Consider the following 24,486-nt stretch of genomic DNA (forward strand, 5'->3'; position numbering starts at 1 on the left):
TGCTGCGAAGGGAGTTGAAAGCGATAATGGGAGGTATCGACAGAACTGTGCGTCTGGCTTATTAATTCAAAGGCCCATATTTGCTGGCTTGATAGATGACAGGCAGACACAAAGTGAGCTACAGCAATAACAGAGGCTCGGGGACTGCAGTACCGCAGATGTTTTCTTCTAAAAAATCCCACCTCCATTAGGGCCTCCCTTGGCGTTGACGGTCCTACAAACATATTGTCACATACTCTTTTACAAAAAAGTGACTGGTGACACACCAGGAAAGAGAGGTGAAAGGATGTATTGCTCATCTCAACGAGCAGATAGTGATGTGATGGTTCCCTTTGTTTACATTGCAGGTCAATTCCAATTGTTTTGTCAGTGTGATGAGTACAAGTCAACTGCGAACCAGGCCTCTTTCATATAGAGATGGAACTCAGTCTGAACTTTGAACGTTGCCGATATCGTAAAGGGTGCAAATGTACTCACAAGCGGAGGAAAAAGTTTGTGTCTGTAGTTGTGGGTACATTTGATTCTGATGTATCACCACAAGCTCCTCTGAGGTCTCAGCAAGTTCTACACAAACTGTCATTGACAAAAGTTTTGACAGCAGGCAGACGGCAGAATTAATGGTTCAATTTATTACAGCAAGCCTTTCAGGTCCCGAAGCAGCAAAACAGGCCCAGGCCATCACACTACCGCCACCATATTTTACTGTTAGTATGATGTGCCTTTTCTGAAATGGCCATTATGTTTGGATTTATTTTTCTCCCTTAATAATAACAAGTGTTCTCTACGTGCATGTGTGGGTTTTCTTCCAAAAACATGCGAGGTTAATTGGCGACTCCAAATTGTCCATAGGTATGAATGTGAGTGTGAATGGTTGTTTGTCTATATGTGCCCTGTGATTGGCTGGCGACCAGTCCAGAGTGTACCCCGCCTCTTGCCCGAAGACAGCTGGGATAGGCTCCAGCACCCCCGCGAAAATAAATGAATGAATGACTAATAACAAGTGTCCTGCATTTTGCATTCTGTTAATATAAAAATGTGTTGGATGATCTTAAACATTTACGTGTGACAAATATGCAAAAGATAAGATATCAGGAAGGGTGCAAACACTTTCACAACTCTTTCTTATATTGTTCAATGTTCTCATTAGCGTCACTGGTGAACTAAAGTCTACTCCAGATAACTTGCAAAGTTGGGAACACCCTCCACTAGTCACCAGCCAATCCCACATTGTCACCTATGGGCAATTTAAAGTCTCAATTTAATATGAATGTTTAAAATGTTTGACATGAGGTGTACCCTGCCTCTCGCCGAAGTTAGCTGGGATAGGCTCCAGCATACCCCCATGACCCCAATGAGGATAAGCGGCATAGAAAATGGATGAATGGACGTTTCTGGAATGTGGGAGGACGCCACAGTACCAAAGAAAACAGGCGCCACAAAGAGATCACCAAGCAGCGATTCGAACATTCAATTTCCAGACTGTGAGACTTGATGTTTTGTGCAATTCTTTACCGAGGGTTATTCCATTGGGCCATTCGATGTGCTCAGACACCAGCACCTGTCGATCCACTCCATTCATCCCAGCTTTTTCAATCTTGGCCTGATCTCCCCAGTCAGACCAATACATAAACCTGTGAAAAGATACACAGACATTTTAGAGAGTCCCATTTGTTGAAAAGTTGGAAAAAAAAGTCCCTTTTGAAAATGTTATAGCGTACAAAATCACCAAACAGCTTCAGCACCTTATATACTGATTTCTCCCTAGCAGTGATGGTATTCCGTAATACATTGCACAAAGATAAAGATTGCAGAATCTCAGTCATATGAGTTAAAACACAGTGTCAAGTCAAGAAAAAAAAATATGACACCTAACAATTAAAGGTAAAAATGGATGACAATTGGTCCGCCTCCTTGCACTCCCCTCCTGCATGATTTCCTAAAGATTTTAAGTGTCTCTCTGGAATAATGTACAGAAGAACATTTGTGTAGTCAGAAGTCACTGCTGTCGGATATAGGAACCTGGCCCACTTCCCAAAGTTCTCCCACATCTTACTCAAGGCAGCTGAAGAAGCCCTAACTTTACTATGACATTGTTCTCCTCTGTGTATATGTGTATGTCACAGAGAGCGCATAGACTGATATCATTTGCATATATTTCATGCTGGTGTAGAGAATTGTTTAACATGAATGTGTGAGTCACACATATAAATAGTCTATATTGCACTGCTTGGGCTGTTAACCATGGGAGGTGGAGCTATTCCATTTGATATTCTAAATCTCAATCTGCAGTCACCAAGCAGACTGTTTTCCCAGGACGTGTCCAGTTTTTGACGTCTGTCCTGGCTATACTCTTCTTTTCTAGTTATTTTTTTCCCTCTGAAGTGATGAAAATGCCCTGGTTTTCATTGGGCCAGTAAACTGAGTAATTTAAGCAAAAATAAGCAAAACACATGCACAGAGATCATCCTGAGGTACATGCTCAGTTTGAGTCTCGTAAAATTGGGGACGTCATGCACAATTTCCATTCAAATTTGGGATATTTCGTCAGAAAAGTGGGATTTTTTGCCTTCTTCAGGTTCTATCAGGACCCCTGATGAATGCGTGGTGAGTTTTGTCCACCTCCCGGACCACAAAAGTGTTGTTTATGGTAAGAGTCCACTGGGCCCGCACCGGTTGGTGCCAGTTCGCGCCAATGCAATTTGCTGTGGCGCATAGTGTCAGCAATAAGGTGCCTAGTGGCGTGCAGTGGCTCAAACTGCCTCCCAAATGGCTCGTGGTGGCCCGTAACGGCGGCAAAAATTGAGTTTGGCGGCAAGAAAATTTCAAAATGTTTAAAATCTTTAAGCGTCCACCAAGTGGAACCAAATGTCACAAACAATCCACCTATTGGAATCCACTGGAATGTACTGGCACGAGCCAAGTTGCGGGAATGATGCTAGGAGTCCACTGGGCCGGCGCCAGTTGGTGCCAGTTCACTCCAAAGATGATGTGATTGGTGCGTAGTGGCTCACTGTGGCACCAAATAACGGCAACATGGCAACATGCCGAGCGAACATTAAATCGGCGCCACAGCAAGCCACTACGTGCCAATCACATAATCTTTGGCGTGAACTGGCACCAAGTGGCACCGGCCCAGTGGAGTCCTTGTCAGAGTTCTACTGCTGCCTCCTTGTTGCGAGTCCCTGCCTTCTCCTGGCTTGTGTTTCTCCTTGTTTTCCAGATGTCCTCGAGCGGGCTGGAGGCGGGAGGACTGGGCACACCTGAAGCTCATCACACGTCATCCTACTTAAGGTTCCGCTGGTTCCTCGTTGCAGAAACCTGCTAGCCCTCCGGCGCTTGGGTCTCCCAAGCACCCTCCTTAACCTTTTGCTAAAGCTAACTCTTGTGTGCCTCCTGCTAGATTAGCCCAGCTCTCCGTAGCCATCTAGCCAGCCTTTAACCAAATGTTGTTTTCTTTAGCTGCTTCTCTTGGTGATTTTTTATGTTTTTTTTCCCTTTTTTTCTCGACACCGCCCTGTGTTGCCCTTTTGGATTTTCTTTTGATTTTTTATTAAAGACTCTAAACTGCTCCTTGTGTTGCCCGCCTCTGAATTTGTGGTCCAAACCACAACACACCGTCACAGTCTTAGCATTAAACACCTAAAAAAAAGACATAGGCATAAAGGCATAAACTTTGAGTATAATTTGAGTTGCTCATTGCTGGGCCAAGTGTCCTGGTTTTTGGTAATAAAAATATAGTTACCATACTAAAACTGAACCGTTGCCCTTTTAGGTATGCTTTTTTTCTCAGGGTTGTGCACATACAGCATAAATTACACCTTCATTAATCTGTTTCGGGCATAACCTAAATTTCAATGGGTTCCTTTATGATATCCAATAGGCAACATTAACATGCTAATTACAAGAGAACGCACCCACTTTTAGGGTTAAGACATCACATTAAGTCATTGACTAATAGCTTGGAGACATACTGTAGCTCCCTTTTACCTTTTACACCTCATCAACACAATCCACCTCCAGCTCCTTACCCCTGGTGTGGGTCGACTGCGATAGCCCGCGGCTCGCTCAGCTCCGTGACGATGAGCATTTTCCTCTTACTACCATCTCCTGTGGCTACGGAGATACTCTTGTTGCCCGAGTCGGTCCAGTAGATGTTCTTATGGACCCAGTCAACGGCCAGGCCCTCGGGGGAATGGAGCGCCTCTATGAGCGTCTCCTGGTGCGAAGAGTCATTGGCTTTGTTGATGTAAGCGCTGGTAGACGGAAAAGAAGATGTGCTGGTAAAGTAAATTATTACATTTTTTCTTGCTCAATTTGTCAGTTGGATCCTTGTGTCAAAATGATTGAGTGCAGGTAACATATGATAGAAAACTTGTATTCTTTGCAGATAATGTCAAGGGCACCCAAACCTGGCACGTCTATCACAACCTCATTCTGCCCACCAAACAGCCGCTCACAGAGAGAATGAATGTGTCTACTTCTATCTTCAGCTTACAAATCAACCAGACTCCTTCTCCGGTTTTGTCATTCCGTGCTTGTGCGTCTTTTCAATTTCTTTTAATCTTTCTTTCTGCCTTCTACGTGCTCTCTACCTGTTCCCGCTTCTCTTGTTTTGCCTTCCTTCCTTCAACTCCTTTCACTCTTGGCAGGCCTCCAGACAAACCACATTACTTTCCTCTCTGCATGTGTGCTATGAAAAAAGGCAATACAAGACATCCTTGTTTAAAGGTTGGGAAATGAAATGCTCCCCTTTACACCCCACTGACACATGCTTGCAAATAGTGGAAGAATGAAAAACAGCATTGAAATATGTCAATTAATAAGCAGTGAACTGGGAAGGTAGCACGCAAAGTCACAGTACTTATACCAAAGCCCATTCTCTACTGTTTACAGTACATTTACAGTAAACACCCAATCTGACTTAATACTTTAATAGACTATATTAAGACACTTTTTATGGGGCTAATGTCCGACACCACCAGCAAATAGCGAAAGATGGAATTGACTGAAAATGGCCATGAAAATATCACATTTTGGCTCCTGCGAGCTTGATGTTGTCCTTCTCTGATTTCCAATCAAAATTTGCAATAAAAGTGACCCCCCACCCCCCACCCCCCTTCTTCAATTATAACTGATCATACGTGACTCCATCCAGATTTAAGCCCTAAATATGAATGACACTCTTATTAAATGCATTAATAACACTTTATATTAAGGTGCTTGTAATAAGCCTTAATAAGTAGTAATTATAATGAATAAGAATAGCTATCATTCATGTACTGTACATAAATACCTGCAAATGTGTGTCCTGCACATTACCTGATATGATAAAAAAATGAATAAGAGTCTTATTATATTAATACAATTTACTATTAAATGTTTATTAGCATTTATAGGGCTATATAAGCAGTAATGATATTTTAATATTTTAATAATAAAATAATAAAATAATAAAATAAAATAATATATTTTAATATTTTTTTAATTAACATTTATATAGCATTAGTAATACTAATAGGCATATAAGAATCTTATGTAACAATCTTATTAACTTTAATTACTACTTAATAAGGCTTATTACAAGCACCTTGATATAAAGTGTTACCCACTCATTTAAAGGGATCTACTCACCACACCAATGAAGAGATGGAATCAGATTCACGGTGTAGCCTTTAGCATGGTCAGCAGGCCAGTGCTAGACGCTAACGGGCTACAGAGGAACTTTCTCTGACCTTCCACACTTCTTGGCTATTTTTATTCCAGTGATGACTAATGAGACTATATATAAATTTGACTGACTGACTGTGCCTCACAGCACCTGGTGAGTTCAAGGACCAACAATGTGTGAAATCTCAAGTAAACAGTAACACTTATTTAACTTTCAAAGTTAGCTTTAAAAAGCTGTAAATTTACAGGGTTGGGAATGCTGAATTGCAAATGTGCGAGAATCCACTGTAATGTCATCAAAGCGCCGTTTTCGGATTCAATTCAATAAATGGAATAACCCTTTCATGTGGCACAGCTTTTGCAATAATAATATATTTCATTCAGTCTCTTCATTTTCATTGCCTCAACCGTCTGTAGTGGATTATTTGTTGCCTCTGCACGGGCGTGTATACAGACGTGCCTGAATGTGTCACAACCTGGGTGGAAGTAGTGGGAAGGGCCTTTTTATCTTCTCAAATGAGCCATATGCTCGCTCTCTAATTTTACCGCCTCAATAATCACCATCATTATTCATCAGCATGCATGCACACGCACACATTCTGTACTGTGGTTCCTGTGAGTGGGTGTGGGTGTCTGCGGAGGACAAACAACTCCACCTTAACTGTCAGAAGGTGACAAAATCCTTCAGTTGTGATTGACAAAGAAATACCCACACCACCAGAATGGTGACATAGTCAATAAATAAGTGGAAATACCAGTAATATTATTTTTTATTTTTACATTTACTCACAACATGGGACCTGAATATTGTGTACACCACTTTTTATGCCAACTCATTAAAAAATAAATACCTTGACTGGAGAATCTGCCTAATGTATGCAAACTAATACAAATTGTACCACTTTTACCAAGTAAAGACTCATCATTTAATCCATACTGCCGTTTAACAATTTTTTCTGCCTCCGTGGGCCGGCGTCATACAGCGGCAAATAAGTTTCTTTTGACCATGGATGGTAGACAGAACGTCTAAATCCATCTGAGAAACATCTGCTTAAGTATGAGCAGCATCCTCATTCAGCCTGGCTTACTGAACAGAAAACACGTAAATACGACAAACCAACAAGACTTGCCATGAAAATGTAAATATTGGTCAAATTTTGCATCAGTAAGAGTGGAAAAAAAACAAAAAACACCAGAGTGACCACCGATCACTATCTAAATCACACTAAAATGTCTAAATAAGTTTGTAAACCAACTGAAAAGCTCCAAAAAAACACACTTTCTAAGTGTAACAATAATGTGTGCATTTGGGTGAATACCTGTATATTTTACGATGATATAGATCACACCAGAACATCTTATTGATGGCCACATCCACATCCAGTGCCACAGCATTCTTCAGTGTAGGAACCACTTGCGTATATTCACTCTTCAGCAGGTCAATACGACGGATCTCATGACGGTTGGTGAACATTAAGTATGGACTCTTTCCTGATGAAGCACAAAGTACAAGAATAAAGCATCACATGAACAGCAATATCAACAACAACAAAAAATGCAGTAGTGAAATCAATGTTATGTGCGGTGGCGCGGTGAAAAGGTGTTTGATGCGGATGCCTCGCAGCAAGTGTCAGAATATGCTTCCTGCTTGAAAGACTTTGAACACTCAAGTTTGAGGCTTTTTGCATATTCTTACCCATACCCATGACGCTATTTCACACAGCACCTGATATGAAACAACATCAAAATGGCACACATTAAAAAAATTATTATTATTATTACTCGATATGCTGCTGCTACATTTGTTACCAAAAGCCATAATACGCAGTGCTGAATGCTGATTTTTTTTTTTTTTTAATCTCCATGAGTAAAATAATAAAAGCTAACAGAGGACTTGGTTTTCCTCTTACAACTCTAAACATACAGTATGTATATTTAATGATGTGACTATTAATAAATCATCTAAATAAACCACTAAAAGGAAAATATAGTCTTGACATAAACCCAGAGAAGCTTTTGGCACCACCCAAGATACACACTTAATTATTCATGCAATTACACTGAACTTTAGCAGTAAAATAAGACTTCACAAGATAGTCCAAAAAATGTCAATTACAAAAAAGAATATATTGTTTTAATGTGGGTGTCTTTTCGTTGTAATGTAACATATTTTGTGTAGGCAGGGATTAAAAAAAACAAACTGTGTTCTATTTTTAGTGTGAAATAAATGTGTTTCTAGGTTGCCCTTCTCAGGTTCATACATCATTTGCTGGTCACTAGAACACTAGTTACCTGGGGGATTTGTGTCAGCAGTCTAAAGCTCACTACGATTCAAGCCTTTGGATCATTTCCATGCATTGGACGAGGTCAACACTACTCTCATTGTATATCATTAGGTTGGCCAGGTGTACCCAATGGGGTGGCTCACAGTTTCTCCTATCTTCTATGTTAGTATATCTTCATGCCATGCCAAGAGAACACTGCCTGGCACGGTTACACACACACACACACACACACACACACACACACACACACACACACACACACAGCCACATTGTCAGTCTCTCATTCAGAGATGACCTTGTCCCAATAATTCAATTTTTTTCATTTTATCCAACTTCTAGGTTTACAAGCCTGACAATTTAGCCAATTTCAGGCATAGTGGCAGAAAATGAGTTGTTTGGTGTGCAAATACTGACATCAGACAAGAGTTAATGGAAGTTTGCTTATTGAAGTCGTGTAAATGTGCCCTCATTGATGAGATTATTAGGACAAAGTTATAGCTGCAAATTGACACATCAACATTCTTCAAAAGCAGGCTCATTCATACAAATGTAAGATTTGTTACACTAAATAATACATATAAAATATACAAAAAAAAACAGTAAAAATGCGACAAACACAGTGATTCATGAAAGTAAGCGGTAAAAAAAGCACCCGAATATACTAAAATATATCCAGTGATCGTGCCGACAGCGCCACCCCCAATGCGCCACATGCTCCAAAGCAGCCTGGACTCAAACCAAAACAGCATACCATATTACCTAGGCAATATGGTACAGATACAGTATACGTAAAACACATACAGTAAGTAATAGCATTGAGCACACCATTCCACTGAGGAGTCATTATACTTAAAGTTACAATAATGTGCTTTATGGAGCAAACATCCTTCATCATTATTGGTGCACAATCACTGTACATATCACTAAATTTCTTTTTTTTGTTTCATCTGAAAAACTTTTTTGGGTGATTTTTTTAACAATACATAATAATAAAATAATTTCCTGCAGTTTGTGAATACCGTTTTGAATGAGTCAACATTTTTTCCCGTTTAAAACAGAAAGACAAAAACTTAAGAACTTAAAAGTATCAAAGTACCAATCTTCTTGGTGTCAGGAAACCCATGACCACCTATTGAAACAATTTATCAAAAGTGTGAGCTCAAACTGTCAAAAAAGTGCTCTTGGCACTGTAGTTATGCTTGCAGCTCTCGGAGGATGACAGAAAGAAAACATGGAACATGGGACGGAAACAACAAGAAACTTCCTTGGCATTGTTGTGACAGCTTGTCTTGTTTTTGTATCCTGGATGTGGACGTGTCAATAATTCCTACTGTTCTATTACATCTTCACTCTTGTCAGTAAACACAGAGTCCAGCATCATCTGACCTCTTTCTCATGCAGATCATGTTGGGAAATGCGTACTCTGCACATACCGCAGCTGTAAACTAAAAATACTGTAGTTTTTGAAAAAACACAACAAAAATGCATATTTCCCCCTACAAAAAAAAATCCATGTGGGTGGGGGGTACTGTCAAGTCCTACCCACAACCTTAAATAGACTTTTGAGCTTTTAAAAAAAATTTTTTTAGCCCCCCTGGTGCAATTGAGTTTTACACCTCTGATTTAGAGTCCAATTAACCGCGTGTGCATATTTTTGGAATGTGGGAGGGAGCCGGAGTACCCAGGGAGAAGATACGCAAACTCGACATAGAGATGTTCTGATGAACCCACCATCTCCTGACTGTGAGGGCAGCATCCAAACCACTAGTCCACCGTGCAGGTTAAGAATATGTATTTATTTTATTCATTCATTAATTTTCTACCGCTTATCCTCACAAGGGTCGCGGGGGGGTGCTGGAGCCTATCCCAGCTGTCTTCGGACTGGTCGCCAGCCAATCACAGGGCACATATAGACAAACAACCATTCACACTCACATTCATACCTATGGACAATTTGGAGTCGCCAATTAACCTAGCATGTTTTTGGAATATGGGAGGAAACCGGAGTACCCGGACAAAAAACCCACGCATGCACGGGGAGAACATGCAAACTCCACACAGACATGGCCATGGGTGGAATCGAACTCGGGTCTCCTAGCTGTGAGGCCTGCGCGCTAACCACTTTATTATAATAAGCCTATTTATTCTATATTAAAAATAAAAATGTTAGAAGTAGTCCAAAATACATTAGTGTTCCACTACTTACTACTACTAGTTATAGTTGCATTACCTTTCTGACAAAAGTGTATTAAATGTTCATAGCCAAATGCATTTAGACAATTAGTTGCACACTAAAACTAATCTCCAGCACCTACGTTACTGTCCTTCAATTACAATAAAATGCACTTAGTGTACATTGGAGAAAGCAGTTTTCGCTCAGTAATTAGCCACTAATGTAACAATTACTTGCATGTACTTCACTGGCACTATAGAAAGCAAATTGCAAGATGACTTTGACACTTTAGTGCCTCTCCAAAAAAGCAGAAAGAGGCCTTTCACAGCCTGCACTCACATGTGCAGACATTATACTGCCACTAATCACTTCTTGCATTTGATCACACAATAAAATAAGACATTCTTCTTGACTGATAATCAAGAAGAAATACTGCGGCCGGCAACCCACGGCTTCAGAGCCGCATGCAGTCTCTTTGTTGTGGCTCCCTGCCTGATGTTCTAGTATTTATTTATTTTTTTTAACAATTTAATTTCTTCCTCTGAGTAACAGTTCTGGTCCAAATTCAGTCCAACCATTTGCACTCTAATTAAGACACATGACAAAAAAATGTCAGTATTTCAATGAATACTTTCTCGGCCTCTCAGTGGTGTTTTTATACCACTTAAACCAAGAACGAGGGCTTGTTTTTTGTTGTGATGCTTTCTCATTACCACACCACTTTATTCAGTAATGACTTGACCTTAGACAGACGGTCTCGATGACGGCTAACGCAATCTGATTTTCTCTTTGCACAAAATTAACTAAACCGGTTAGTGATTCCATTCCCAAATGGGACCACTGCAAGATTAGATCTGGACCCAATTTTAAATCTAAGATATACCCTCAAATTGTATAGCTACCGGTAAAGCAATGTGCAAATGTGGGAATGTTAATGTCTGTCTGAGCTCCAGCGAGCAAGCAACAATGTTGTTGCTACTTCAGGATTCAGGCACTTTTTTGTTACAGCGCATGGAGTGTTTACCCAAGCCAAGCGAGGCGACAAAGCCAGCCTCTCTGCCCTTTAGCCAACAGACAGTGGCCTCCAACAACATCCTTTCTTACACACCCCTGGGATAGCAGAGGCAGCTGACTGCAAACTTTTCATTAGCGAAGACTGCAGAAAAAGATGGCAAATATTTATCTTCACACAGATTGCTGAGCAAGGCCTGCATACAAAGCAAGGGGGTGGGGGGGGGGGGGGGGGTAGGGGGTCCCGCAGAGATATACAAGTGGAAAATGTAACCAGGTAGTAGCTATAGGACTGCCAGAATGATATGCCTGTCTGCATTTTGGTGCGGCCGTCCATTCAATATGAGTGCATATGTGTGACGAATGACTCACCCACAGCCTTGCAGGTCTTGGAGGCAGGGTCCATCTCGTAACCTTCATAGCACTCACACTTATAATCCCCTTTGTAATTGATACATATTTGACTGCAGGCGTCTGGGTTCTCGCATTCATCTATGTCTGTAAAGAGCAGAGACAGATGAAAAGGAGTATAAAAACACACATTGTGGAGTAGGGATATGAAGCATAGCATCATTTAAATGGCAATAATTGTCTCAGGTAATGTGCAGGACACACGTCTACAGGTATTTATGTACAGTACATGAATGATAGCTATAACCCTGCAGTGATGTCTAAAGTTGCTGAAAACACATTCAGTCAAGATTCAATGTGTGAGTCACCATTTGCAAATAATAAAGTTGTTGGCGACTAATATATGCAGAGAATAGCGTGAAAGGCCCATCATCTGCATAGAAATGAAGAAAGTTATTATCTGAAGTATGCAATTGAAAATATGAGCACGGGTTTCAAACTCACGGCGCACAGGCTGAGAAGCCAGAAACATTTATTAAAGACCAGGTCTTGCTACAGTCTGTGTAACGTCCTTAATGCAAGTGTGACATCATTGTTCTTGCCATTCTGACAATAAAATTGAGATAAATGTCATTTTTGGAGGCACGTGCAGTACTAGCTTCATCCTGAAGGGTTGGGGGCATGTGAACAAATGATAATTGGTTCCAGATCAGACCGTGATAAGTGAATTTCTGCAAAGTAGGATTCCTTAATCCTCAATACAATATTTTCATAATTAGAGCATAGAAAACCTGTTTCCAACCTTCTAAATAAGTTTAACATAATTAGAGCCCTCAAGACATGAACTAACACCCCTAGAGTCACCTTGACACTCACATTACCCAATATAGTAGACATAATAAGAGTAAATTTGAGACATAAATAAGATTAGCGCTCGTGTCCGTTGCTATAAATGTGATCCAATGTGTTATTATTATTATTATTATTATTATTATTATAGGGAAGTGGCGTGGCGGGTGGACAAGAAGTTAAGAGTTGAGTTTTAGCTTGGTATGGGTTATGGCAGCAACAGTTGCCCATGTTTTGTGCCTGTTGTGAAATAATTCAAACCTGCAATAAAGGCCTGTTGTTCTGGTGATCAAGTCTGGTGCTTGTGGGTCTCATACTACATTTCCTTTCGACATCTGAGTGCATTTTCTGAATATATATTTTAGTTCATTTAGCCATTTTTATGGTTAAAAATGCATTTCGGCCATATTAATCCACAAAACAGGATGATTTATGAATATACTAAAAAATGTGAAGGCAAAAATTGGAACTGTGATGTGCTGAGAGATGATTGTACTCAACAGGGTTGCAAATTGGTCATAATTACATAATAGCAATACAGGAAAAAAGGTTGTTTCAACCATGGTTGGAATATTTCACAGTTTTCAAATGAATATCATTTTTGTCTTTACCACCACAAGTCTTTTTGTCCAGAAGTTTGTACCCTGAGGGACAGTCACAAATATAACCAATTCTCTGGTCCCTGCAGATGTGGGAGCAGCCGCCATTGTTGTCTGCACACTCATTTAGGCCTGCGGGAAGAACAGCAGAAGAAGTAATGCATGCGAGTTATGACACAACATTTGGAAATAACAATGAATAAGCAACAGCAAGTCAAAACTGAGTGATACGTTTTCTTGATCATCTTTCCACGGGTTGGAGTGCAGGAAAATGTTGATTCAAAATAACAGCCTGAGACATAGAGAGCTGTACTTCAATGTCAGCATGGTAGTGTTCATGTTCGTGACCCACAATACACAGCATCTTCCAGCACGGAAGATGGGCCTATGCACTCAATTTCCGCCCACAATTATTGCACATTCAGTTCTCTCCATATGCTCCTCTTCATCCACTTGTTTAATTCCCCCCACTTGTCTCCTCTGCATGTCCTTTCTCTATTGTATCTTGTTTCAAAGTTTCCATTTATCCCCTTGTCTTTCAGCTGCCCCCGGGGAGTGTGGAGAGATCACTGCAGAAAGCTTAAGTTGGTATTTCATTACCGGTTTATATTAAAGATTTAAGCTTCAAGGCTACAGGTACTGCAGAGAGCCACTTACTGCACGAATGGGAAGAAAGACAGAAGCAAATCAAGATTTTAAGAAATAGACCATCAACAGCCTCATTTTGACATAGTAAACCAGTAAGTATAGTTTAGTACAAGACTTGGTATGTCTAGGCAGAGCTCAGGCTTTGCAGAGTTCTACACTGCACTGTCTCGCCCAAAGACAGCTGGGATAGGCTCTAGAACCCCCCGCGACCCTCGTGAGGAAAAGCGGTAGAAAATGAATGAATGAATGAATGAATGAATGCACTGCACGGCATTCTGAATACATCCCAATACGAGTTTGAAGTTAAAAAAAAAAGTATTTTAATTTTCAATTTTAACTTCTTCCCATATTGTATTAACGCCAGAAGTGCAGTTCATTAGCCAACGGCTGCCTGAGCTACCCTCTGCTAGCAACCGTGGTCGCCATATGGGAAGGAGTTAAAATAGATGCTTTTATTTTAAACTCATATCGGTACTCGTCATGTACATTTCTTAGCTACCTTTTGAATGTTAAGTTACTGTGTGATGATTTTATGATGGGCTGTTATATTGAGTGATGGCCTCTTGCTATTTCCGATGGGTTGTTATGCTCATTTTGAGTTTTCTTTATACTTAATGATTGGCTTCTGGCAAGTGAAGTCTATAACAAAAAGCTGCAGATCATTTATGTACAAATTTCTCTAAAATTAGTGGGTGTAGCTTAAACACCGGTGCACATTATACGCTTGAAATGACGTATTTTTCAAAAACTGTGATTGTTAAACTGTGAAAAGCCACAAAAAATCTGATTACTCTTCAGGAATGAATAAGAGAAGGTGTCACCTAGAACATTAATTCGTTCATTCATTTTCAACCGCTTTTCCGCACGAGGGTCGGGGTGCTGAAGCCTATCCCAGCTGTCTTCGGGCAAGAGGCGGGGTACACACTGGGCTAGTCGCCAGCCAATCACAGGGCACATATAGACAAACAACCATTCACACTAGCATTCATATCTATGGACAATTTGGAGTCGGCAATTAACCTAGCATGTTTTTTGAATGTGGGAGGAAACTGGAGTACCCGGAGAAAACCCACGTATGCACGGGAAGAACATGCAAACTCCACACTGAACTCAGGAACTGAACTGAACTGAACTCAGGTCTCCTAGCTGTGAGGCCTATGTGCTAACCACTCGGACTGCCATGCAGCCCGTCACCTGGAACATCAGGATTTAAATAATGATGTGGTTCCAGTACAATGTCATGAGGGTGTCTATCCATCAGCCGCTATATTTGAGCTGACTAGAGGAACTGCTTCCATCTTTGTCGTTGTCATGACTTCAGCATACAGGACTGTGCGTATTAAGTCATTTATAAATGTGCTTGCAATTTAGCTTAAAAGTAGACCGCCGCTCCCCAATATATTTCTGAACCTGTATGTGCTTTCTCAACTGCAGTACTCTGCAGCGACTGGGATGTTGAATCTGTGACTGACGCGCGCTAAAGGCTAATTATCTATGGTGTGTGGATAATCTGTATGGTTCTGAATGGGTAATGTAGTCTGATCACATTTTCCTGTCTCAGCTCGCACGGCAGAGAAGGCAGAGGCACATGGATCTTTGATCATAACAAGGCTGCAGAGAAAGTCCTGATTTAGTCTGCCTTGATCAAATTAAGCTCCTCTTATCAGCAAGAATGACCGCCCACATTCAAAGAAGTTGATGATGCCTGGAAGTCAATGTGTTAATCAGTAGCGCCGCACTGGCTTGGGCATACACGATGCGGCAGATGAAGAGAATCTCCAATTTAATGAGTATTTGTGTAGGAGAAGCAAACTTACCGCACTCCTTCACAGGTTCATCAGACCAGTCCTTGCAGTCTTTTACGTTGTTACACACCTTGCTGCTGTCAATGCACTCCCCGTTCTTACAGCGGAAGTGTCTTGGCCCATCGCACTTTGTAACTGTCAACACACATAAATTTTACGGTTACAGTTTTATGTCCACATGTAAAACAGTGGAGATGCACAGCGTAAAATTGTCTGTTTTCCCCTAGTCCCTTGCCTCCAAACAGGCAGTAAGAGGCTTCTCTCTGTGCATTGGTTTCAACACATTGGTGCATTTGTTCCATAGAACAACAACAACCATCTGTATGATGGGGTGGAGTGCAGACGAGTGTAACATAGTGGAAAATAAATTATATATATTGCAATATATTGTGATGATAGCACTGCTTTTTGTTGCGGAGGGAGTACAGAGAAAATCACAAGAAAGGTCAGAGAAGAAATGGTCACACTAAAAAGATGGTTTGATGATAATAGATTTACCTAAGTAAAACTAAAATCATGCTGCAGAAAGGACACACACCAACAAATACAAATAGACGGTGTGGACATTGAAAGGGTGAAGGATAATAAATTTCTGGGGATCACAATAGATGAAAATATGACTCTTTATTGCTCTCTGGTTTTACCATTTCCAACTTATTGTGTGGAAATATGGGGTAATATCTATAAAAGCAATCTTCACTCGCTAAATGTACTGCAAAAAAGGCCAGTAAGGATAATTCATAATGCCGCCTACAGAGAACATGCTAACTCCTTATTTCTAAAATGACAAATGCTTAAACTTGCTGATATAGTTAATCTTCAAACAGCTAAAATAATGCAAAAGGCTAAAAATAACAAATTACCTAAAAATGTCATCCAATACTTCTCTACAAGAGAGGAGAAATATGATCTCAGGGAAGAACAACATTTGAAACACTTATATGCTAGGACTACGTTTTAGATTGAAGTTTCCTCCTGCCAATATATTGAGGCCGGCAAAATGATTTTTATTTATTGTGTGATTAATTAGTTAATTTATTATTATCCCTGGCTTTGTGCCATTTTTTTTTCTGAACGACAAATTTCTTACGAGATCTTGTGACACCCCGTAGTAAATACTGTAGCTATCAGCATGCTTCTTCAAGTCCAAACATTTCTTTACATCTGTTTATGTAATATATTTGTGTGTTTAGTCATCCTTTAAATGTCAAACCATTTCTAACGGGGTAGATGCTAAACCCAAGTGCAGCCATCTGTGTGGTGTATATTTAATAGATATATTTAACTGTATAACATTACTTATTTCAAGCAATGTTACGATAGACTTCTAAGTGGTCTGCACAAATATCTGTACAAATAAAAGCAACTACTTTTCTTGATTTGTCTGTAGCATGTTTCTTACCATTGATGCAGCCAGCTTCGTCACTGTAGTCTGGACAGTCATGAACTTTATTACACTGTTTGGTGCCGTGGATACAAGAACCATCTCCGCACTGGAACTCATCAGGTCGACATGTAAGCACGGCTGGGGAACAAAATACAGACAAATGGTAAAGTTGTAGGACATTTTACTTTGTTACAGCCGTGTCTTCATCTGAAAGAAATTGTGGTACTATTAGTATTATTATTAGTGTTGGCATTTAACTGGGCCTTCTGCAACAGTAAAAGGATACGCTCATTAAATTCATTCTCTCTTTAACTTGCTGTTTAATTATTCAGATGGGCTGTTTCGGGGCTGTCTCCGCAATGGGAGGGGGGCATAATTGATGGCTGCGTTGAATGAAAACGTGCTGAAAACAGTTTTCATTTTATTTCAAAATGTAAGAAATAACATTGAGGCATTAATTAATTAATTAATATGCTAAACTCAATCAGGATTGCACTGTAGTGGTCAGTAGACAGTACATATTCGTAGGATTACAAAAAGATAGAAGAATTTAGCAATCAATCAAACCATGAATAGTTAATAGTTTTCAACTGACTGATTTAAATGCAAATCTAATTTCATGGACGCAAACTGAGAATTCAGCTGAATGTGCAAATGGACATCTCTGATATTGACCGCACTTACAGCTGTCAAACATTCATTCATTCATTATTTTCTACCGCTTATCCTTACAAGGGTCGCAGGGGTGCTGGAGCCTATCCCAACAACACATTCACACTCACATTCATACCTATGGACAATTTGGAGTCGCCAATTAACCTAGCATGTTTTTGGAATGTGGGAGGAAACCGGAGTACCCGGAGAAAACCCACGCATGCACGGGGAGAACATGCAAACTCTACACAGAGATGGCCGAGGGTGGAATTGAACTCGGTTCTCCTAACTATGAGGCCTGTGCGCTAACCACTTGGACCGCCGTGCAGCCCACTGTCAAACATTGTATTCCTATTTTTCCGCTTTCAACAATTGAGATATCAGCTCAGCTAATTATAACAACCCCCGAGAGGATTAACACCTGCTCATACATTGCTCATTCTATACGTCTGGCATTTGCAAAGCCTATTTTTGCATTTTTAGCATGAATGAATCATGAATTATTGTCACAAATGTATAAGAGATGAGATGGATTTCTGCTTCACTACAGTTCAGGTCCAACATTAACATAAGCTGTACCCATCATGGGCGTGAATGTCACATCAATTTTGGTACCTTAATGATTTATTTGAAACATTCTTTTTATAAAATTGTATAATATCAAAACTGTAGCGGTAAAACGTGTCCCAATATTTCAATATGTTTATTGTTTATGAACACCTATTTAGTATCGGCATTCAGAGACACTGAATATGAATACGCATGAATACAAAATGTACTCAAACCCTTGCCAAATTGGACCTGAACTCAGCTAATCAATGCCAGGATCCAAGAAGAATAGTCATAATCCTGTAACGGTTATAACCCGCTGACTGTAATAATGATAATTTTGATTAACAGTGTTTTGCTTCAAGGACAATAAAGTTGGATGCTATTTTTTTTATACATTTCACATTCATGTATTATAAAACAATACAACTGAGACGAGTGGAAATATATATATGAGTTATTTACATTGAAAAGTTAAGGTCTCCTATCGTTTAATTATTTTGTACAGACACAGTTACCGTAGACTGATAAACTACAATTACAAATACTATTATTTTATAATATAAGTTAGCTAGGCCAATAAAATTTAAACCAAAACCTAAAAACAAAAAAATAGGTCTAGTACAAAGTGTTGGTGCAATGCTGTGGCGCCACCCTGTCACTCTGTATTCCTGAAATTTCCCCTTGTGGGACTAATAAAGGCATATCTTATCGTAATTAGTTCACTATTTGGATGATGGCAACCATGTAAGTGCAGGTATGTTACATGAGACATCTATCTCAGTCTTTGTATCTTGAGTGTGTGATCTTCATGTTGCAGAAGGGCTCCTGTCATCTCCCCAAATGGTGAAGAGGAGACCAGATGGGCTTTATGCCTCATAAAAGGACCTCCCACAAGTGCACATGTAACAAACACACAGTCGCACTATTGGCTCCACTCCTTTTCCACATTCTACAGTTGCATGGCAACCCAATTCTAGGGTTAATTTGACAAAGTTTGCAATGATATTTCTTCAATCATTTGGGAACACAACAAGAATGATTATTTTCTCAAATAATGCTTCGACAGCTACTGTAATTTGAAAATGTAGTAACAAAGAAAACACATTCGGTCGTGACATCAATTACTGTATAGCCTCAACGCCACAGCATCAGATACTACTACTATAGTGAGCTCCAATAATGATGTAGTGATTAATTGCATGCTCAGAGTCATTAATTATGAATTATGTTTAGAGAATGTTTTTGTTGAACCCCATTTATTGGACTTCATTCAAGTGTGCAAGTATAGCTAATAATAATATGTCCAATAGGTATACAGTAGGGTGTATACCTACCTATACTTGTTTGTTGTGATTCCAATAACAATGTATGAAACGACTAAACAATACCAGTTAAGCATGTAAAAATTCACATGCTGGGATCCACTGCACCTACTTATTCATTACAATGAACAGAAAGCTTACTTACGACAGTTGGACTCATCCGATTTGTCCTTACAGTCTGCGTCTCCATCACATTTCCAGTTCATCCGGACACACTCGCCGCTCCCACACTGGAACTCGCTCACCATGCATCGAGGTTTCTGGGGTTCAGTCCTCCTACTGCAGCGTTCCATGGATTCGTCAGATTTATCCTTGCAGTCCGGGTCCCCGTCACAGCTCCAAAGTGCCGGGATACATTCTGAGTCATTGCAGCGGAACTCATGTTGGTCACAGCTGGGGGCCGAGCACTTTTCTTCATCAGTGGCATCTCCACAGTCGTCGTCGCCATCACAGACGAAGATGGGTGCTATACACTTCCCGTTACGGCACTGAAAGTCTTTGGCGGGGCAAGCCTTGGCATCTGCGGGTAACATGGAGCAAGCAGAGGGAGTTATTCTGTCATCCTGAACTATAGGAGGGCAAGGTGAGGCGCGGCGAGTGGCAGATGAGAGATGTGAAAATAATAATAAAATAATTATTAAAACATTTAAAAATATATTTCTTCATATTTCACATAAAGATTGTGAATGATTGTAAATCCGGTTGCAGGCAGCACTTTGGACTAAAGCAGTTTCAAAAAATACAGCAGAATCTGTTCAAGCCTGTTAAAAACAATACTTTATGAAGGCACTTTTTTGTTATATATCAATTAATTGAAATTAAAATACCTCAAAGAAAGGGCTTTTCTCTTCAATTTTTCGGTGAGATTAATTAGATGAAATAATTACAGAATACAATTAATTAATCTCTCCATATTTTTTATTTGATAAGTCCAATACAATATGACCAAATATCTATTTTATTCTATTTCCTGTTTCTTGAGGTGTTCCCAGCCATGTGTCCAAATACTTTTGTCCATGAATTGCATGCTGTTCGTTCTAAAATATAGATTTGATTTTTGCCAACTTCACCTATCTTCGACTTAAATTAAGTTTGCTCTCGTGCTCCTCTTAGAAGCTAACTTCAGAAGCATGTGGGAGTCGATAAGAGAAAATTTGAATTAGAGGACAGATAGTTAACTTATCACAGCATACATTAAAACTCATTGGGGAGGCCCGAAATATAAGCAGTAATAAGCTCTCCTTTCCATCTTACAAGGAAAATTTTACTTAATGAGCATGTGAGAACGTTTTCCCATTCATGTTAGTCAAAGAAGGATTGCGATCTTTGGTCTAAATTGCGATCGGTCGTCATTTTAACAGACACACGTTTCAGACAAATATTGCCTCTAATGACTGAAGTAGCATTATTTCGATTTTAGAGAATCAATTTTAGAGCATGAAGAGCTGGTATCGAAATTATCGATATTTCAGTATCAAACGAAACTCATAGGTAACCTGAGAACCACCTGTATTCATGCATTTTCAGATTACTACCATTGGTCAGCACAGTGACACCTTTGCCTCACATCATTATAAAGCTCAGCTCTACGTGGCTTTTCCTCCCACAGTCTCTAATATTTCTTTGTATCCATAATTACAGTGGTGATAGATTTGATTAAAAGAAAAACACTTGTCTTAAACTGTTAAGACCAACCTCACTATTGAGCTCTCGCTTTCTCGTTCACCTACCCACACAGTGTGCCAAAGACACTCATTATGATAAGGGGCTATTGCTATTACCGTTAACATGCTAAGCATCCTCACTCACATCTAGGTAATTCAATTAACATGAGGACATCAACTGTTTGGTTTGGCGTATGGGCTGCACAAACAAAATAAAACTAAGCAGGTTTTCTTTCATGCATATTTACATTTAAATAGCGCATGCACGTATTCATGTATTCTGCATGTTGTCAATGTGTTTTTCCCTGGCAGAATTTACATTGGGATGCTCAGCTATTGGAGAATACACTGGTGATGGGTTCCAAAATGGGTAATTTCAATAAAAATAACATACATTTGAAATTCAGAGGACAGATAACTCATAAAATACAAGTTGTATGAAAGTACGTTGCCATGAGATATATTTATAACATGCAGTGTAAGTCTGCAGGATCATATAATTATCTCATCTTTGTTCAGAAAAATCAATATGATTTGATGCAGAAGCTGAAAATTGGGAGCATGTATTTTTAGTGTAGGCATTGAAAATTATTTTCAATTGCGTGTGTGACTCCATGCATCACATTTGTCATCTTTCTAACTTTAAAAGTCTGTGAGCAAGTCTTTGCTTCCTTTCATTCTGGTTTTGATGACTGTGCCCACAACAAAACCATTCCTCAGTATGAGCGAAAGGGTACACACGGGGCACTCGAGAAGACAGCTTCTCAGGGAAGCACATGCACTCAAAAAACGGTTATGAAATGTTTCACCCCGTAATGGGTTTTTCAACTGGGATTTGGGCTATGACACTACAACTGCTGGGTTATTTCAACAACCCAGCCGCGGGGGTTATGAAATGTTTTAACCCTTTGTTGTCAACTTTGTTGACCCAGAACTTTGATTATTTTTGACATCATCACGTCGATTGATTCCCGCAGGTATACACCACAAGGCTCCAAGAGAATCCAAAATGAATCATGGTGGCAACGCCAATCAACAACAGGTTTGTGCACACTATTTATATTTCACATCACCTGTGTCCGTTACCGGTAAAAGTAGTGTATTTTATTATCAAGGCTAGTTGGTTGGTTTTTCAGCAACCTGTTCGACAAGGAGGTGAAACAATGTTCTCTACATTTGTCCGATAGAGCCGATAGATGAAGCAGAGAGATATGACTCAGCTCAGTGACCTTGATCTCAAGGACAATTCATGCATTCATTGGCATAGGATATATTTAGCAGCTCTGTACATGTCAAACTGAGCGGAAATGAAACTATCGTTGCAAGAATCACACTTTAATGGCTGCAGGTGCACATGAAACATGTTTAACAAGGTATTCAAACATGCACACAAGCACTTAAGAGTATGTGGTTTAATGTTTCTAGAGCATGGAATTAAATCACACCCTGGCTAAACATGTTATTAAGCGAACCATGAAATAAGTGGCGTAGTCTTATATTGTACACATAAGCATCGATCTCAGTTTACCACCTGTACCTGCAGGAAAACAAGATAAAAGATAAGAGGCGAGTTCAACTATAAAAAGAGAATTGCACATAATAGTGCCTGATGTTCTTTAGTGGCGTAATGATACTATCCGTTATGGATAATGCATTTTTGACCATTACGAGTAAGTACAGCTGTTAATTATGTGTATCTGTAAGGGAAGTCATCATGGTGTTTGTTCTGTAGTTGTTAGAAATAAAGTTTATTTAAAAAAAAAATTGGATAATGTATTCACTGTTTACTCTTCATGCTCTGTGATTGGCCAGTCACACACAGCGACTCAACAGGAAAGACTCTGTGACGTACTGTAATGATGTCATGACGCGCTGTCATGGCCGTATTTTTTATCGGCCTATGAATGGCACATTGTGGAACTCACTTCCGGTTAATGCCCCGCCCATTTTTAGTACAGATACGGATATCGATCATTTAGATGGGTCAACAGTTCCAGATAAAGATAATAGCGTACTTGCTCATCACTATTTTGTATGCCTGTTTTTTGCATAGAAGTGTCCCAACAAAATGAACTATGGCATTTGTGTTCATGGTAATTATTGAGAGAACTATACAAACTGTATATTCCCTAAAAAGCAGGGTTGCAATATTTCACAACAAAATCATATTTTTGTAGCTGTAGTCTTTTAAAATTTTGAAGTTACTAGAAAGCAGTGTTGTTGCATGACCTGCCGCTTTGCAACATGCACGCTCAAATAAAAGCCTAACCTGATGTAGCAGGACCCCCGACCTCACCAAAACACAGGCAAATATCAAGAGTCCAGAAATAGCAAAAAGAACAAAAAAAAACAAAACGCTGATACAGTGGACTATTAGCATCATCCTGACAGAACCTTACTTTTTTTTGCTGATCCACAGTACGTGGAACCTTCAAAGTCAAATACTTTGGAATTCAGCAAAAACAGACAAAACTTTTACCTGAAATCATTGTATGATTGTGTATTGTATGATGTGGGGGATTGTGTGCCTGCGTGTGTGTACAGCGATACAGTATTCTGTCTACCGTAGGCAACTTGGCACGGGGTTCATTCTCACAGGGGCCACACTGAGTGTTTATCGGTGCTTTGGCAACATTAAGTCTTTGAAACATCAATGTCGGAAGCCCGCACACACACACACACACACACACACACCATGATGATGGAATGTGGAAAGACAGTGAGAGGAGTACAATATTAAAATTGATTTATCACTGGCTGACAAACAGAGGATTGTGAGTGTCCAGCATTTTTGGCAAATGCTGTTTAGCAGCTACGGAGCCAACAACACAAATCTGGAACACTGGTGGAAGAGAGCCATCTCGCATGTCAGTCATCTCTTTTGGGTATAATATGAAAAAAAAAGTTTTGTTGGAACTATATTATGATGCTTATTACGTTTTAAGTCATTTTAAGGCAAAATATTCATTCATTCATTTTCTACTGCTTTTCCTCACAAGGGTCGCGGGGGTGCTGGAGCCTATCCCAGCTGTCTTCGGACGAGAGACTGGTGGCCAGCCAATCACAGGGCACATATAGACAAACAACCATTCACACTCACATTCATACCTATGGACAATTTGGAGTCGCCAATTAACCTAGCATGTTTTTGGAATGTGGGAGGAAACCGGAGTACCCGGAGAAAACCCACGCATGCACAGGGAGAACATGCAAACTCTACACAGAGATTGCTGAGGGTGGAATTGAACCCAGGTCTCCTAGCTGTGAGGTCTGCGTGCTAACCAGTCTACCGCCGTGCAGCCTTTAAGGCAAAATAATATATACTTATTATTTTTGCCTTAAAATAACTTATAATTGAAATGTTATGGTGTTATGGACCAGTATTTTTTTTAGTTCACTTAGGTCCAAAGTTTGAAAAGACAAAATGAACATTATTCTGCCAAAAGGCATCAACAGAGTTAGGATAGTAAGTGACCTATTTACAGGAACTGTTATCACGTAAACGTTCAGTGAACAGCA

The 24,486-nt window shown here is 39.8% G+C and overlaps 1 protein-coding gene across 4 annotated transcripts in view; it reads right to left on the bottom strand.

The window, feature by feature from the left end:
* lrp8 (low density lipoprotein receptor-related protein 8, apolipoprotein e receptor) overlaps positions 1-24,486 on the bottom strand; it is a 123,886-nt gene that overhangs the window by 24,706 nt on the left and 74,694 nt on the right. For all 4 annotated transcript variants that reach the window (XM_058072224.1, XM_058072223.1, XM_058072222.1 and 1 more), the window contains exons 6-13: positions 19,449-19,823; positions 16,791-16,913; positions 15,401-15,523; positions 12,948-13,067; positions 11,509-11,634; positions 6,987-7,158; positions 4,029-4,253; positions 1,513-1,631 (exon numbers count right to left, since the gene is read on the bottom strand). In XM_058072224.1, the coding sequence (XP_057928207.1) occupies positions 1,513-1,631; positions 4,029-4,253; positions 6,987-7,158; positions 11,509-11,634; positions 12,948-13,067; positions 15,401-15,523; positions 16,791-16,913; positions 19,449-19,823 (1,383 nt within the window). The remainder of the gene's footprint in view (positions 1-1,512; positions 1,632-4,028; positions 4,254-6,986; positions 7,159-11,508; positions 11,635-12,947; positions 13,068-15,400; positions 15,524-16,790; positions 16,914-19,448; positions 19,824-24,486) is intronic.

Source organism: Doryrhamphus excisus, chromosome 5 (assembly GCF_030265055.1).
Source record: "Doryrhamphus excisus isolate RoL2022-K1 chromosome 5, RoL_Dexc_1.0, whole genome shotgun sequence".
Taxonomy (NCBI): Eukaryota; Metazoa; Chordata; class Actinopteri; order Syngnathiformes; family Syngnathidae; genus Doryrhamphus; species Doryrhamphus excisus.